The 18,109-nt window shown below is 42.4% G+C and overlaps 1 protein-coding gene across 3 annotated transcripts in view; it reads right to left on the minus strand.

Annotated features, from left to right (window-relative positions):
- Positions 1 to 18,109, minus strand: part of dnah5 (dynein, axonemal, heavy chain 5) — a 72,890-nt gene that overhangs the window by 48,388 nt on the left and 6,393 nt on the right. The window contains exons 1-20 of one of the 3 annotated variants that reach the window (XM_049025493.1): positions 13,061 to 13,080; positions 12,834 to 12,968; positions 12,192 to 12,276; positions 11,877 to 12,016; positions 10,858 to 11,076; positions 10,165 to 10,302; positions 9,912 to 10,088; positions 9,375 to 9,488; positions 8,811 to 8,918; positions 8,597 to 8,719; positions 7,806 to 8,021; positions 7,475 to 7,501; positions 5,745 to 5,852; positions 5,565 to 5,650; positions 5,144 to 5,465; positions 3,955 to 4,161; positions 2,532 to 2,703; positions 2,259 to 2,404; positions 1,828 to 1,999; positions 469 to 714 (exon numbers count right to left, since the gene is read on the minus strand). In XM_049025493.1, coding sequence (XP_048881450.1) covers positions 469 to 714; positions 1,828 to 1,999; positions 2,259 to 2,404; positions 2,532 to 2,703; positions 3,955 to 4,161; positions 5,144 to 5,465; positions 5,565 to 5,650; positions 5,745 to 5,852; positions 7,475 to 7,501; positions 7,806 to 8,021; positions 8,597 to 8,719; positions 8,811 to 8,918; positions 9,375 to 9,488; positions 9,912 to 10,088; positions 10,165 to 10,302; positions 10,858 to 11,076; positions 11,877 to 12,016; positions 12,192 to 12,276; positions 12,834 to 12,944 — 2,917 coding nt within the window. In that variant the 5' untranslated portion in view covers positions 12,945 to 12,968; positions 13,061 to 13,080. Of the gene's footprint in view, positions 1 to 468; positions 715 to 1,827; positions 2,000 to 2,258; positions 2,405 to 2,531; positions 2,704 to 3,954; positions 4,162 to 5,143; positions 5,466 to 5,564; positions 5,651 to 5,744; positions 5,853 to 7,474; positions 7,502 to 7,805; positions 8,022 to 8,596; positions 8,720 to 8,810; positions 8,919 to 9,374; positions 9,489 to 9,911; positions 10,089 to 10,164; positions 10,303 to 10,857; positions 11,077 to 11,876; positions 12,017 to 12,191; positions 12,277 to 12,833; positions 12,969 to 13,060; positions 13,081 to 18,109 lie in introns of those variants that run through there. The other 2 variants (XM_049025491.1, XM_049025492.1) reach the window with 2 other exon arrangements.

The following is an 18,109-nucleotide window of genomic DNA, read 5'->3' on the forward strand; positions in this document are numbered from 1 at the left end:
CTCCACACACATGTAACCCAGGTGGAGACTCGAACCCGGGTCCCAGAGGTGTGAGGCAACAGTGCTAACCACTGCACCACCATGCCGCCCCCTTCTTAAAACATATAAGGTATAATACAAACAATTAAGAGAGCTCAGTATCATCTGCAGGGCTACTGGGAGATTAATAACTGATACTTCAATGGCAGAATTGCATACATAAATATGCATTTATTTATTTGACACTTGAACTACTACCTGTCACTTTTCCACTAATAGCACACTATTTATGTTTAAAATATTGTCTCTTTATATTTGTGTCTTCTGTGTCACAGTCTTGGAGTCAGGCAGCCAAGCATTTCACTGCACATTGTATCGAGTTCAACTGCGTATGTGACGATTAAACCTTGAATTTGATTGGCTACCCTCCCTAGCTCAAGGCCTACCGAAAACGCCCTCGAGCGGCACCTGTCCTGCGGGGCTCCTCACCCACGAAGTGCAGCGTGGAGGAGGTGTGGATGCGTCTCCGGAGCTGCTCCAATGTGTTGCGGGTGAGCCGGAGGAGGGCGTCCACGTTGCGGTGGTTGAAGTGGGACAGCAATTCCCTGGCTTCTGCCTCCATTGCCACCTTCAGGTCCTTCTTCCTGCGCTTTTTGACCGGGGGAGAGGGTCCGGAGCTGGTCGTCATGGTGTTGCCGGACAGGAGCCTGCCATCAGCTCTGCCATCCTCTCCTCCTGATGTGAGTCACCAAAAGGCACCAACTCATCAAGCATAATCTCCAAAGGAAAACAATGTAGGATGTGCCACTTTCCATCTTTAAATACTACATTTTTAACACCTATATGCACATAATTTGCCACAGGAATTCTGTATTTCACACTGGATTTTTAACAGTATTTCTCTTGTGTCCTTGTCTCAATATGTCATGTTTAAATTTGTTTCTTATTTATATTTTATTTATTACTGTTTCTTGCACTACAACCCGCAAGATGGATCATGCAGCCAGACATCCCACCCCGTTAGTCTGTCTTTAAGTCGATTATATAGTCGAAAAACCAATAATGCAGTACATTATAACAATTATACTGCAATAACAAAAGTTAACTACATACATTACTGTACTGTACCTCAACAGCTACCTGAACGACTAAAGCTGCAAATGTTTGCATGAGTGTTATAAAATAATGTGTGTATTCATTACTACGAGCCATTTTATTTGACCTGAATTGTTCAATATATTATGCTTCACCCGTCCATTCGAAAGTTTGAAGCGCTCTGTTGTGAAAGACGCTATATAAAATTGAATTGAACTGAATTGAATTGAACTGAACTGAACTGAATTGAATTGAATTGAATTGAATTGAATTGAAGTTTGAGTTGTCTATGGGTCAGACGATCTTCGCCAAGGGGCCATCTGTTTTGGTTTCAGGGAGGTGCATGGGGGTTGTTGGCTAGGCTTGGGTGGTACTGCTGTACCACGGTATATCACAGTATTTTTGTTTTAAATTACCACCCAACTCCTGCTCAGCAAATTTAATTGGGTTAATACCAGAATAGAGTTGTTTTTTAAAATACCATATACCGTGGTATAATGTCTGGATGGTATGACAGCTTTAAAATGATAGAACGACAGATTTCCAAGAAAGTGCGCATCATCTGTGGGTGTCAATTATTGGGGGACTTCCAGAACTTCTGGGAGACATGGGATGTCGGTATAACTGAAGATGAATAAAGGAACTTTGACTTTACCATGACTTTGACATAGTTTAATAAACATACCAAAATTATATCTACTTTTGAAACAACAAACTTGATTTGTCAGATATTTATCAGCATTGATTGGTTACCATCGCTATCTTCATGGTCGACTCTGCTCACACTTCTGCTCTCATCCAGAAACGCCTCCCCTTCCTTCTTGTCAGGCTCGAACTCCAGCAACATGTTGATCAGCTCATTAGCTGCTTCCTCCACTAATGAGCTTTTAGTGTGCAAACTCTGGGCCCCCTTGATGCAGAGCTCCTGCGAAATTAATCAGAGATGGATGACATGTGCCCAGGGTGCACGCTGCTCTTGGATTCTCGCTGGTTTTTGCGGAACGCTCATTTTCAAAATCGTCCCAGGAAGTGACATCAAAATTAACAATGGGTACAGTTTGCATTAATTGCTGCTGATGTGGCTGTGGAAACCAGGACTGGGGACCTCAGAGGATCCTGCTGAATCTGACCAATTAAAAAACAAACATGGCATGTTTGGGTGATTCGCTGAGCCGCCTCCTTACCTGGGTCATCTGGACAAACTCATCGCAGGTCAAAGGCCCATCATCAGGCAGCACACATAACACCGCTGCACTCATCTCCTGCAGGGCTGCGTCGATGCGGAATTCCACCAGGTCGTTCACCTTGTCCACCAGCAGCTCCAAGTCGGCTACGAGGACACACACAACATCAGCATTCCACCCATGGTGTAAAGACTCACTCATGATACTCCTCCAAAATTTGCCGCAATTTCCTGGAGATGGTCGACGGCTCCAGGCTCAGGTCTCATCGCTTACCGAGGGCAGCCATTACGCGGTCGAGGTACTTCTCGATATTCATGGAGGTCCAGTTCAGAGAGGTTAGACCTGCCAGGATGGCTTCGTCAACCTTGGCCACATGAGGTGTGGCCAGCTGCTCGAACACGCTTTGGATCTTTGCCCTCACCCGGGTGTTTTCAGCCAGCATCAGCTGTCAATGGACAAAAATCTCAATGCATCAGCAGCTAACTGCACAGTTAGCACTGCAAAAACGCCTAAAATTATTATTTTATGTTCATTTATTTGTCAAAAAAACTACTGGGTCACTATAACATGGTAAAGTGTCTGTATTTTTACAGTACGTGTGCTTTTGAAGTGCTCAGCTTGTAAACAACACTTGAACAAAAGCGTTTTTTCCCCATTCTTATCCTCCTGAGTCAGAATTGCGGAAATAAACTAATATTTATTAATATTTGCTGAAATATGCAAAAATTTTACAGTTATTACCCCGACTGCCACTCTCTGTCCATAGACTGCAAGGTCTGAATGGGGCATTTTCTAGTGCTAGTTGTTGCAATGTTTTCTCAGTTTAGTTTGTTTTGTGGATGATAATGGATTTTGATCGCTGGACCCTTATGGTGATACAGACAGCGAGGTCATATGCCTTGCTATACATGTTAATTATGAAACGTTATACAATATTATTTCTATCGGAAAATGATTTAAAATGGATATAAAGTTTTATATTTTCAAAATGTTAACATTTTAAAACATTTTTTTTTTTTAGAACCAACAAAGTTGTAGCACGCTGAATGTGAAAAGGGCAACTTCTGAGTCACCAGAAGGCCAGTGCTAAAGAAGGATAAAATTAGCTTAAAAAGATGCAAAAAGCTCAGTTTTTTCTAGGTGTTCAAGCATGAGCTGTTCAATAAAAGTTTGCAGTTACAGTTATATGTGACTTGACTTTTATGTATCGGTGAATGCACTGGGTCACTAAATATCTGAGGTGTGTAAAAGCGTTTCCTATGTAAACAAGGGTCCAAACCTGTTAACGGTAGCAGTGTTAACCACCATTCAAACTACGTATTTGCATGGGACCGCTGAGGTTTGGGGGCCCCCTGTTGGTCACAAGCAGTCACTACACTAGGGGCAGTGGGGGGGCCCAAAAGTGACTTTTTGAGTGAAACACCAGAAAAATAAATCCCACCTCTGCTTGTTAATCACAATGTTAATCGAACATCTCTAGAACTCTCAGAGTTCTCAAGACATACAGTAGACCTAAGGGTCATTTTACACTCAAAATGATTGCAACATTAGGAACTCTAACATAATGACTAATTTAGCTTGTGCAATAAAGTCAGTCTCAGGGTATTTAATGTGGGTTGATTGAATAAAATGTGCCCACAGAGGCCTTTATTTGGCAAACGTTTCTCAGAGGACTGTGACATCAGACGACTGATACCTGGAGATGATTGTAGTTCTGCTTGAGGATCTGCTGTTTCTGCTGTATGACAGCCGCAAAGGGGGGAATCTCCAGGCCCATCTTGGTCATGCAGTCTGTCTCCCGGATCTGAGTCAGGATCTGTGGGTCGAAGTTGACGAACAGCTGGCCGGTCTCTGGAGATCTCACCAGCAGGGAGGCGTGGAGTCCTGCTTTGGCCACTTCGATCTGTGGACAGAGATGATCCTGAGATCCCGGCCACCAGCATATTAACTGCTTACAGTCTTCCGCATCAGTCCACCTCATGCCCTCAGATCTTCATCCTATGACTGCAAGCTGCCAGCTATTAAATGACAATCTTCTAAACACGTAACATCAGATGTCTCTAGCTACTGGGCCCTTCAGATGGTCTTCTGTGGCCGGTTTGCATGTTTTTAAGTCATTACCTAATCTGGCTCACAGGTCAGGCTTCCCTTTTCCACTTTATAATTCTTTAAGTGATTTATATAAACTTGATTTTCATATACATTAGTGGGATTTAGCCATTATACTGTATTGTATGCTCTTTTTTCACCTGCAAAAAAAGCCGCCTGGGAATTTGCAGTCAAGGGGCCCGACTTCACCCCCAACGGGGGTGACCAATGGGATGGGGCGGGGGGGAGGCTCCTTAGCAATATTATATTTTGCAGGTGACTGGGGTGGGGGGATGGTCACCCTTTTTCCGTCAACCGGCCCTCAGTACACTGATGCGCTGGAAAATGTCCCAGAATTCCCAATGGCCAGACCGCACCTGCTCTCGTTTCCCTTTTGCTTCATAAAAAGCTAAAGTCCCCCCTTAGTAGGAGATGTTCTAGGCTGTGGCCTGCAGGTAAATCAAGTTGGAGACCCCTGATGTAGTATATTAAGTCTGATTTTGTGGAATATTACATTTATTATGAAAAATCTGCTTAATAAATCTAGCAGCAAATGTAATAATACTAATAATAATGTGCTTCTATAAAAATAAGTAGAATATGCAGTGAATTCTCACCCCCTTTTACCAAATTCTTTATTCAATAAGAATAAAAAACACCTTACATTTATGTAATCCTTATGCAGTCAGTCTTTTTTTATTTCTTATAACAGGGTGCAAACTCAGATCTTGAGTACAATGAATGAATCCAAAAAGCTAAACTGAACGGAAACCAAAGCAGGAGTAGTGGAGTCCCACCTGTCTGAACCAGGCTTGGTGGTAGAGAACCTCAAACTCCAGCAGAAGCTGTGCCAGCCTGTTGTAGTTGCGGATGATCAGTTTGGCCTGGGTGGTGGCCAGCACCCCCCGCTGCTGCTGGAAGACCTCCATTGGGTCCTGGATGCGTCGGTAAAGCTGACGGGCCCACAGGACTCTGCCTGCGACGGGGGGCAGGTCACGGCCGATGGGGGGCTCATTCTTCTGTTTGTTATAAATCCTTGAGACCATCTCAATGTCCCGCCCATAGTTCTGAAGGATCTTCTGATACTTCTCATCAATTCCTAGACCTGGGATTCCAAGCCTGAAGAGACACGTGGTTGACATAAAAGGTAAGTGAGACTACAGGTTCTAGAATGCCTCAGATTTTAGTCGCCTCATTTCAAATTTTTGTTCTTTATACCTTTCAAAATTCTTTAAGATATTCAGTGCTCTTTCGGTGTTCTGTATTTTATCAAATGTGTTTTCCATAAAGGTCTTCAGTTGATTCTGTAGAAATACAAGCATTAAGAAACACAATAAGCATTACATATACTGTATGAACAAAATGTGATCAGATTTTTCCTACAGACTCAGAACTTACATGCAGTTCATTGGTTTCTTTACAAAATTCTTCATAGTCCTGCTCAAAGTCAGTTCTTCTCTGATCCAGGAAACTGTATTTTTTATTCTTCATTCCTGAAACAATACTCTGAAATCCAAACAACATGGTTATAGTCCAGTGGCTACATTTCCCATCCTTCTCTAATTACTAATGGGTTTTCCAACCTGGTCCTTGGAGACCTACAGACAGTTCACGTTTTTGCTCCCTCCCAGTTTTCTGCCAGACAGTCCACGTTTTTGTTCCCTCCCAGCTTTCTGCCAGACAGTCCACATTTTTGCTCCCTCCCAGCTTTCTGCCAGACAGTCCACGTTTTTGCTCCCTCCCACCTTTCTGCCAGACAGTCCACATTTTTGCTTCCTCCCAGCTTTCTGCCAGACAGTCCACGTTTTTGCTCCCTCCCAGCTTTCTGCCAGACAGTCCACGTTTTTGCTCCCTCCCAGCATTCTGCCAGAAAGTCCACATTTTTGCTCCCTCCCAGCTTTCTGCCAGACAGTCCACGTTTTTGCTCCCTCCCAGCTTTCTGCCAGACAGTCCACATTTTTGCTCCCTCCCAGCTTTCCACCAGATAGTCCACATTTTTACTCGGAGCTGGAGGGAGCAAAAACTTGGACTGGCTGCAGGTCCCTGAGAACCAGATTGGGAAACACTATACTATAAAATCGATAGCTTCCTACTGATATTCAATATGTTCGCCTTGAATATCACATATAATAGAATAGAATGTAGAAATCAATAGGATGTAGATGTTTATGAGTAACAATCATCTGTACTGTTCTAAAGTACAGCTCTTTATGTAGGTGTTACAATGACAGCATAGGAACAAATACCAATTTATAAGTAACTAGTCCTAAGGTTACCATTAGTCTTTTTTGAATGTGTTTATTAATTAAAAGAATCAAATTATTAAATGTTACAAGCAAGCCAAAAAAAATTCTGAAATTTTTTTATACCTTGAAATATTTAATTCGACCTAAAAATCAAGAAAAAAAGTGATAGGATCTGGCTGATGGTGGTGAATGAAAATAAGTTTCTTAAAAGCCTATTGGATAGGATTTCTGCATGCGGCTGATGGACTATGTGCAGAACAATAGAAAATAGAAAACTATCATTTTAGATCCTCAAATTCCAAGAGATTTGAGGTCTGCTTCACTAGAACTTTTGAGGTTATAAAAATATGGCTTTATATGAACTCCTACAGCCGACTCCTGGTCTCCTGACTTCATGTGTGTCAAATGTGACTTTTGTTCCTCTGCTTACACTAGGATCAAATCGGCTAACTCCGCATCCCAAAGCAGCCCTGAACTACAGCTTATTCCACATTAGCAAACTTTCGTGGAAACTGCTCAGAAAAATCCTAATATGTAATGTCCAGTTAACTTACATGATATATAACTTCAAATTTTAACAGTTTGGAGCTCATATACAGTAGTTTTGACTAGTGAGACATTATATAATATTGTTTGTTAATGGTTTACCCCCCCCCCCCATCCCAGCCAGGGTGTAACCAGAGTTGTGGCCTGTGATGCTGCCCACCCCCCCCCCCCCCCCCCCATTGAATCTGTCCAGGGTAAGCAGTTAGAAGTTGGATACATGGATGAACAGATAAATGGATGAATGAGTGGGTGGATGGAAGGTGGAAGGGATAGTCGGCCCTGTCTCACTCATTATTAAGGGCATTTCAATAAAATTGACACTGAAGTTTAAATTACCTCCCATTTTTGCTGCATTTCTGTCGTCTGTCCAGTAATGGAAGCAAAGAGAACAGAAAAACATGAAAACGCTTGGAGGGCAGATTAACATCCAGCCACATGCTGAAACACGAACCCGCAGCCACGCGCACAGTGAAGGCCTGAGTCTCGGCTGAAGTCCTGCGCTCGCCTCACATTTACAAAAAAACGCCTGTTTACTTTCCTCTCCCGCTCTGCTTTTCCATAACTGATAGGCTGCTATTGGCCAGGCCTTGTTAAAGGTTCGATGCTTCAGACTGATCGTCGGGGCAGACACCCGGAGAGGCGTCCTTTTGTGTTCTTAAAAATTCACCTGAAACCTCGTCGCCATGGTTTCCAAGCCCTCGATCTTGGAGTCCTGCAGGGCAGAATATGTCGCGATCGTCCGGAACATGGCGAGGATCTTGTTGAGGCGTCTTTGGAAAGTGTCAAACTTTCCGAAGATGTACATCTCACTGAAGTCAAACTGACGTTCCGATGGACTCTCTTCCAGCTTCTGCTTAGCTTTGTGAAAGCATTTCTGATACTCCTATTAGAAATAAAGGAAAACTATTAAATTATCTCAGTGTTTAATGTGTCGCATGTTCATTTAACATTGGATGAAGACTTTTTGCACTAACCCAACATGCAGGCAATGGTACATATTTATTTAATATTGTTCTGTATATTTAAATTCTGCATGAGTAATGGCTATATGTCATATTCCTGATTTTGTTTATATGTCTCAAGAGTCAGAAGATACTGAGATATTCAGGTTGCATTTAGATAATAACCTGGTGTTCTCATCCAGTAATTTACACTAAAGGTGACCATGTCATCAGATGAAGACAAGTCACGCAAAAGGATTAAATGGGGCATAGTGCAAGAAACCCAAAGGACACCCTTACAATGTATTTTTGTTTGATCTTCATGTAGCAAATATTTAATAGAAAAATTTTTATAGAATGCACTGCAGATGTTTTTAAATGCTCCTATTCTTTCACATGGCCAAACACTCCTGACCATCCACACCTTTGTGTAACAGACCATCTTATAATGCCAGAAAAAAACAAAAAAAAACTCCTCAGATCCCAAACCAGAAGATTCCAGTCATGTTGCAAATACCTCATTTAGACGGATGGCAGCTTTCAGTTTCTCGGCCACGGCATCCTGGTCCTGCTCCCAGATAGTGGCTGTGCCGTTATTCGTGATGTAGGCCTTGCACGCCGTTATCATTTGGTTAGTCACCTATTGAAAAACCACAAACCATCATTTTTAAATGGATTTACAGTATTTCCAGGGGAGTGAGGCGTACATTAAACAGGTATGGGGCACTTACTTTCACAAATAATGAGGTGATCTTCTCTGAAGTATTGTAATAGCAGGAAATGCTGTGTATCATCCGAATGGCATTGACGAGGCCAGGAATTGCATCCACCATTGAGACCTTTTCAATTAAAACATAAAGAAAACTAAAAAAATACAGTAATTGTATGAGTGTTGAACAGGTGGCCAGGTGACTGACACCCCCAGGGTTGGGGGGTTCAAATCCCACCTGTACTGTGCTTTGAGGAGTTAGAGCTTTCCGTAACACTTTTCTTGAGGAGGTGCAAGTGAAATAGTAACACAGTTATTACTCAAGTACAAATCATGACCACATATAGTAACAGAGTGAAATACAGGAAGCGGTATGATGTTATGCCTTTAGAAATCCATGAGCCCTGTAATGTGTACAGACCGAAATAACTACTTAGAAGATGGACAGCTCAACAGGTATTTGTACAAACAAAACTTCAGGTGGCTGTGATGGGCCTCCACGAGCCTCCCAGTTATATTATTTTTATAATAATATATGATACCCAAGAAACTAGGACAACTGGATGGCGCGACTCCTCATACGTACCGGGTCACTATTGTACAGGGGGTCACAGAACTTCTCCAGGGTGTACAGATATTTCACGTTGTCTTTGGCTTCATTGGCTGCATCAGTGATTCTGCCGTCCAGCTCTCTCCATGACTACAGGGAAGAGGTCAGTGTCACGTTCGGAGAGAGGAAGCAGGAGCGGGGAGACGGAGAATCGGGAATGGAGGGATTTATTAGGAATCAATCCTACACAGGACACTGGACACATGCAACGTCAATGACAGAACTAGGGAAACACAGTCGAACGCGGACTGAAATACACAGGACTAATTAACAGCAACAAGAACCAGCTGGTGAACACGAGGAATCCACACGGGGTAAATGAGGGGGCGTGGCACACAGGAGGGTCGGACAAGCGGGGCATGACAGTCAGTTAACTAATATGTTGGCAACATTTACAGTCCAGACGGCAGGAAGCGTAAAATACAATAAAATATGTTTCATGCATTAAAGGAAACACAAAGAAATAAAATGTGGATTAAAATAACAGACGGGATCTTCAGGACGTTTCCTCACTTTGATCATTTTGGACTTGGCAACCACTAGTACACCAACCACCGCCTTCATGTCGGGGCTCTTCAGCTGTTCCAGAAGATAGTTGAATCGAGACATACGTTTCTTCCAGTGGTCCAGCTCAGCACGTGGACCCAGGTCATCCGCTTCTTTTCTCAGCTGGTCGCTCTCCGCCAACACCTGAACACACCGACCAGAACCGTCACTGGGCCCAGTCTGGGATTCACCCACAAGGACGTCACCGAGACGGTTTTACCTGCTCGATCTGCTTGATCCACACTTTCATACAAGCTTCAATCTTCTCCAGGGCTTCTGTGCTGTTGGCCACAGCCATGAAGTCAGATGGCCCTTTGAGTGTCTTCAAGTCATATGAGTCACATGGTTTTAGACTGACCTAAAGGATAATACATCACAGTCATCTGGAAGTTTTCTTATTTTGTGACAATTATTTGCATTTAAAGTTCAGATAAATAGGCAAATGATATTCACAGTCTAATTTCACAGTATGATTGAAGAACTCCTCACCACCGTGACCAAGGTTAGTGATAGGAAGATGGATGTACGTATGGATGGATGGATGGAGAACTCAAAGAACCACACTTGTTCTCCAAGTATAATGTATCTTGATGTCCCTGTCTTCTCTATGTATATTAGAATATTTATATATACGACTGAAATTCCCTGCGGGACATAGCCAGCAGTTTTATCTGTATATTTTATGCATATTATTGTTTCACTTACAGTTTGTTTCATCTACAGTAAAGGTGGGGCTTCTACTTCTGTTTACATTATACAGATGTCAATCTAGGAGATACTCAGCGGGAACACAAATGTTGCATATAAATAATAGGGTAAGTTCCAGTTGGTTCCAGCTGAATCCTCAACAATTAACAAACAGTTCATCCCTCAGCAGTTCTTCAGTAATTCATCATGGACGTATGAAGATCACCTTCTCCATAAGGCTCTCCTGGGCTCCACCAAGTACAGCCACAAAGTTATCCAAGGAACTGAGGAAGTCCTGGCGGACAGAGAGGGTCTGGGGGCTGGCCAGTTCCCCCCATCCATGATCCATCTTCCTCATGGCAGGAATGAAAATCTCCGACAGTAGCTGCTCCACACTCTTCAGCAAACCCATCTCTGTGGTGTCCAGCATGTTGAAGTTCACTTCCTGTAGAACAAGACAAGACAAGTTGGAACTTTTTTTTTTTTTTTTTTTTCCTTTTTGATTATTAAGAAAATTAGATTTACTACTTTAAACATCTGAATGACTATGGAATTACAAAAAACACACAACTCACAGAGGTGGTTCCATTCTCTGAAATTATATAAAATATGAAACATAAATCTAACATAGAAGACTGCGGATTCGCCCTGTCAGGAGACCACATAATCACACGCGGACTAGACATGCATGTGTAATTACGCCTCACTGACACTGACAACACAAAGAACAAGAAGAACACATGTTCTGCCAGATGGTGATGGACAAGCTAACTGCAAGAAGATGCTGGAGAACCATTACTGGCAACATTTAGGTAGCAGTAGCTCTGAACCAATCAGAGCGCAGATGACTATTAGTTGAGAGATGATTGAGCATTAACAAAACAAACTCAAAGGGATTATACATATGTATCATTCGAACCCGAGCTAGCTAATTGTGAGTATGACATGAGCGATTGGCACAGTGAATCAGCTACTGAGGACATACAAAATGCTTAGTAAATGGTCATTGCACAATTCAGTTAACATTTGTATGGAAAAGAAGAAGTCTTTGAATGACTGGAAAAAAATGCAGTAATGTGCATTTAAATAGCAATTAATTTTTTTGCCAATAATATGGTTAACAAATGAAGTTCATTTAAAATTGAAAAAGCAATAATTCTACACAATTTGTTTCTTTTCCATATTTTCCACAGAGTGTGCGTGTGTTGGCACACTGTAATCAAGAAGGTTTGATCCGAGTCTTACCCTGTGCACGTTCTCCGATGTGAGCGCTTTCGACATGTTTGTCCTTGTGAAAAACACACAAACCCCGCTCAGCGTTACATCCCGGCCATCCGTCACAAACACTTTAGGCTTCTTCTTTCTCACGAGCGATGGGGCTGCCGCTGTCAGGAACAAAGAATGGGTCTGTGCTCGAAACTAAACTAGGAAACATTTCGGGCTCTAAGCTGGAAAAAAAAAAACACACCTCTCCTCTTTATCAGCAAAGAGATGAAGAAGCCAAAGCTTTTCAGGACTTTGTCCAAAAGCAAAATGTGATTTATGTTCGACATTTATTACCTGCTTCTGGTGTTTCCACATCCTGATAGTAGAAGATGATGTGAGGCAGCCCTTCAGCAGCAAAGAAACGCTCCATTCGGTCAATCTGAGAAAAGTTACAATAAGAAACACTGCAGCAAAGTAGGTACATGGTTTGAGAAAGAAATATCAGCAACGGAGGCAAATTTACTACAAACCAATAACATTTCAAGGGCATAGCTTCAGACAATTTTGATAATTCCATACACAATTAAGGTCCCAAGACTCATACCGTACAATGCATACTTAACTTCCATACCGTATAACGCGCAGTTAATTTCCATACTGCATAATATGCAGATACTGTCTAATATGCAGTCAACGTTCATAGTTTATAATGCAATTAACTTTCATACTGTATAAAGCACAGTTAACTTCCACACCCTATAATGCACAGTTCATTTCCATGTCGCATAATGCACAGTCAAGTTCCATACCGTATAACGCGCAGTTAACTTCCATACTGCATAATAAGCAGATACTGTATAATATGCAGTTAACCTTCATACCATATAATGCAGTTAATTTCCATATTGCATAATGCACAGTTAACGTCCATACCATGTAATGCACAGTTAACTTCCATTAGAAATTTAGCATGCAGTAAGCTAACGGAAGGTTCACCTGAGTGCCCTCCAGAATGGCATCCTCCACATCCACCTTCTCCAGCCCAACACAGGAGGCCACGATGCTGAGCACGTAGTCATGTCTGCCATCTAGTTGGGCACGTTTCATCTCCCGCTCCTCCTTCAGTTTTTGCTGCAGATACCCACAGACACGAGACGATTGTACATTTTTCCAATACAGCCTCAAAATGTACCTTTAATAAGAAGGATCCGCAATTCCATCACCTCCCATAAGTCACTCAGCCTCCCCTTATAGCCACGGCCATTTCTCAGTTGTTCTCTTCGTCATGCTGTTTATCCTCTGCCGAACAGTGCTGTAAAAGCAGAAGCCTGCTACTTCCGACACCATCAATCTCTGCAGCTACCTGTCTTCTCTCAGCATCGTTCCCTTCACCTGCTCTCCACATAATCCATCTCTCTCCACAGGCACCTTTCAGCCAAAACAACCTATGTATTATCAATGCTCCGGTCAACTGGTGGATTGAGATAATGGAGACATTATGGCGATGCTATGTAACCCTAAGCTTCTCTACAGCGAATCAGTCCTCCTTCATCTTGCAACTTCTGTTCTCATGCTACTTTCTCACTTTTCCACATATGTGACGTTCACCACGATCTCCCCTTTCCTCTGTCTGTTGTTCCCTGACGTCCTCTACTCAAATAGCCAGCTCTGGTTGGTAATGCCTCCACATTTTCTGCAGTACCAGACCCTTCCTAAAGGGGTCACTGTCTCCCCTCAATCTTTGACCCCTGTTGGTAAATAAATAAAAAATTTCAAAAAATCTCCAATCAGCACCAAAATAAGACATAACGTTTTCCAGGCTCTTTGTTGTTAAATAACAACAACAACTACTACTACTACTAATAATAATAATAATAATAATAATAATAATAATATCCCCATGTCGTAATAATAATAGCCCATTGCTTCCAGGATAGGCTCCGGACCCCCCACGACCCAGTAGGATAAGCGGTTTGGAAAATGGATGGATGGATGGATGGATGGATGGATAATAATAATAATAATAATATCCCCATGTCGTAATAATAATAGCCCATTGCTTCCAGGATAGGCTCCGGACCCCCCACGACCCAGTAGGATAAGCGGTTTGGAAAATGGATGGATGGATGGATGGATAATAATAATAATAATAATGCTTATTTAAAGCCCTGTAAAATACGCCTATGATTTAGTTTTTCATTACAGCGGTGCCAAGTCATACAAAACACAAGAGAGCAGACAAATAACGCACATCACTGGAAAATCCTTTGTATTAGTATGAAATCATGTCCTGTTCTTCTCTACAATAATTCCCCATTTCTCTTTGGCATTTAAATTAACAACCAGAAATGCCAGAGCAGTAAAATAAAGAATGTTTCCCTCACAAAGAAGGCTGGTGCCCCCTGCTAAGCTATCCGAAGTCTGAGATGTCAGACTGGAACTGTTGCGGTTAGGTAACCCCTTCAAAAGGCCTGCTAATGAATACCTAAGACACCAAATGACCTGGTTTGTTTGCAGTTACAGATTCACTGCTTCTTATTATTGGGTTGTTAATTATTTGTCTAAATTTAAACAGTGGCAGACAGAACAACAACGATTATTTTCAGGCCAAGCGCCCTCAGTAGCTCCATTTATCTATTTATAACAGTAATACATGTATCAGCATAATTCTCTTTGTTTACTTAATTTAAGACCCTATTTCTATCCATCCATATGTTTGCCAACGGCATTTCCAGGTCAGCCTTGTGGGAGAAAGACTATATATGCAAATACAGTAACTATACTGCAAAACATCTAGAGAAGGTTGAAGAGCACGTACCGTAAATTAGGGTTCCTTAATTCCGGTCCTGGGAGGTCAGTCCGCAACACAGTTTGCAGATTTCCCTGCTCAAGCATATTTTATTTAGCTCACCAGGTAATTACTAGATTTAGTATGTGTGTTTGAGCAGGGAAATCTGCAACTGTGCTACAGACTGACCCCCCAAGACCGGAATTGGGGAACCCTGCCATAAATCAATAAGCCAAGAAAATACCTTACTATCCTCATACATGATGCCGCCCCTATATACTATATATATGCAGTGGTTAGCACTGTTGCCTCACACCTCTGGGACCTGGGTTCAAGTCTCCGCCTGGGTCACATGTGTATGGAGTTTGCATGTTCTCCCCATGTCGTCGTAGGGTTTTCTACGGGTACTCCGGTTTCCCCCCACAGTCCAAAAACATGCTGAGGCTAATTGGAGTTGCTAAATTGCCCGTAGGTGTACATGTGTGAGTGAATGGTGTGTGAGTGTGCCCTGCGATGGGCTGGCCCCCCATCCTGGGTTGTTCCCTGCCTCATTCCCATTGCTTCTGGGATAGGCTCCGGAACCCCCGCGACCCAGTAGGATAAGCGGTTTGGGAAATGGATGGATGGATGGATGGATATATATATATATTTTTTTTTAATTAATTAATTTATTTTTTTTTACTGTCCAAACATCTGCAATCAAGAACCAAAAATAACTATTTCAGGGTGGCGTGTGGCTCAGCAGGTTAAGACCCCATGCTGATGATCTAAAGGTTGTTGGTTTGAATCCCAGGGTTAGCTGACTTGTACCACTTTTGGGATACTGAGCAAAAACCTTAACCCCAAAATGCTTCAGGGGCACTATACACTGGCCGAACCTGGGCAGCAACTCCCCCCGTCATACTGTCACCTGTATGAGTGTCTCGTGGAGAGCAAGATGGGATAGAGAAGAAGACCATTTCCCCACAGGAGTAAGTAAGATTGACAGAGCTACACCCAAAAGTCACGATGGGAGAGATGTGGGTGTATGTGCAGCATTAGAGGTAAGCATCCATCCCTTTCCTGAAAATGCTTGTTCTGCTCTGGGCTGCGGGGGGTCCGGAGCCTATCTCTTAGGCTATGGGCGCAAGGCAGGGAACAACCCAGGATGGGGCACCAACCCATCGCAGGGCACACTCACACACCATTCAGTCACACATGCACATCTATGGGCAATTAACTGCAATTAATCTCAGCATGTTTTTGGATTGCGAGTGGAAACCAGAGTACCTGGATAAAACCCCACAACGACACGGGGAGATCATGCAAACACCACACACATGAAGATACAATCTGCGTCCTTTTAGGGTCCTCGCACCCATCCAGAACTGATAAACAAACACAGAAGATAATGATTTTTTTTTTTGTTCAAAAAAACAAACTGCCTAATTTTGCGGAGATTCTCTAAACTAGCTTTGTTTCAGACTGTTCAGTTCAGCTATTTGTGAGTACTGTACCTGCTTAGGTTACTGTTTAATAGGGCGACAGAGTTTTTTTTTATTTTAGTAATCTGCTTTGTCACAAACAGAAATATGTAATAAATATTAAAAAAAACTTGCAAAAAAAATTGCAAGCGTCTTGGCATATCTAGTTCCATGTACGTCCCAAAACCCCTGCTGCATAGTCAGTCAGTCCAATTAACTGCGGACTCCCATCAACAGTATTGAACTGGCCAAATGACATCTTCACTCTCAGATGGAATTACACTCGCGCTATAACCCTAAAGTTCAATTCTGACTGCATTTCTGAGGGACATCAGAGCTGCTGAAAGCAAAACTCAGTGGCACTTCACAAATAAAGGGGTGAAAATCGAAAGCACTTGAGGATACCTGAGCTGAATGCACCTTTTAAAAGTTCAGACTGCCGCCAAATCCCTCATCAAAGAGATGGAAGGCATGAGCTGGCAATCAGGGATATTTATCCTCAGAGAGGAGCAAACATGTGTATGTGGTAAGAAGCACCAAAAGAGGCCCACCACAGCTGCCTGAAAACCAGATAATACCGGAAAAAGCAAGTGGTTGCTGGGTGACGATTTGTGCTCATACTGTATAGTGACTCCGCCTATTGAAGCACATAGTCGCCCGATGCTTGACAACCAGCTGATTAATTCCACTGTATATTACCTGAGTGTTAATCTCAGTACAAGAGCCCATGATAAGTGATGCCGGCCCATCCTGCACACTAATTCATACGGACTGACATTTTACTAAATGCTTTTGTTAATATCGCAAATGCTTTGACTACTGTTTTTTCCCACAATACTATCTTCAGTATCTTCTAATCCCCTGTATTCCTGAGAGTTTATTTAAAAACAAAAAAAACATCCATTTGAATATTAAAAGTAGCAATAAAGCAATGTAGATACTTAGTGTGTTAGAAACTGTCAGTAATATGGACAGTGTGAAGTATACGTGATTAAAAATGAGAAGTCCTGTTCATGACTGAGCTTTATACGGAATATAACCCAAAATTACACCATACAGCTGCTTCCAATACATTCCAAACCTCTGCCAGCAGCATAGTTCAAAAGTATCAGTGCCCTTCCCATAACACCTTTCCACTGTCCAGTTCTCACATGCATGAACAGTTAGCGAGAGGGCGCCCGGCTCTGATCTGTGTTATTAGAGAAGCCAGATCCTTTGAAGATTCTTCCCAAGTCCTTCATCACAGCTCTGCCAAGTGTCAGTCATTCTTGACTGCTGGATCCTTTGTTCTTCATGACTGTTCAAAGTTATAAAAAGCTGCCTATAACCGCCATGTCTTCACTATCGGGAATAAAGTAAGCTTCCCGTCCTCTGGTAATAAAATCTGTCCTCACATGTAACCATATTTCAACCTTTTCATGCTTAACTTTCCTTATTAGTGTCATCTGATCACCTTCAGGTTTTACTATAAGTATGGTGTCACTGTCCACATTGGTCTTCTTCAAGACCAGCTTCTCTTATTGTGTCTTGGGCATCAAATCATTTCAGTGTTATTTTATAATATAAGTGTGTCTAAATATATGGATGGATGGATGACAGACAGACAGACAGACAGACAGACAGACAGACAGACGGATAGATAGATGGATAGATAGATGGATAGATAGAAATTACAAGAAGTCATGTTGTAAAGGCAGAACCCTGTCATTCTTTATATTAAACTTGATGCTTACTAAGCGACACAGGCCACCATGCCACTTCCCAATGCCTTTATCCCCTGGTAGGTCCCTGTGATGAGTTTTATTTTGCTCACATGATCAGGCCTGAGTTGCAGCATCTCCACTTCTCACTCAGCGAGGTCTCCTTAGCGGATGCCCTCTTAATTGTCATAACAACTCCTGACATCATAACCTTCCAGCTGTAATTCTCTTAGCCCTTACCTTACAAAAAGCACACTGACGTATTGTGTGGCTACCAGTTGGCCAGGCGATTATCAGAAGTACTCCTATCACATTGCAGAA

This window comes from Brienomyrus brachyistius, chromosome 9, assembly GCF_023856365.1.
Source record: "Brienomyrus brachyistius isolate T26 chromosome 9, BBRACH_0.4, whole genome shotgun sequence".
Lineage (NCBI taxonomy): Eukaryota > Metazoa > Chordata > Actinopteri > Osteoglossiformes > Mormyridae > Brienomyrus > Brienomyrus brachyistius.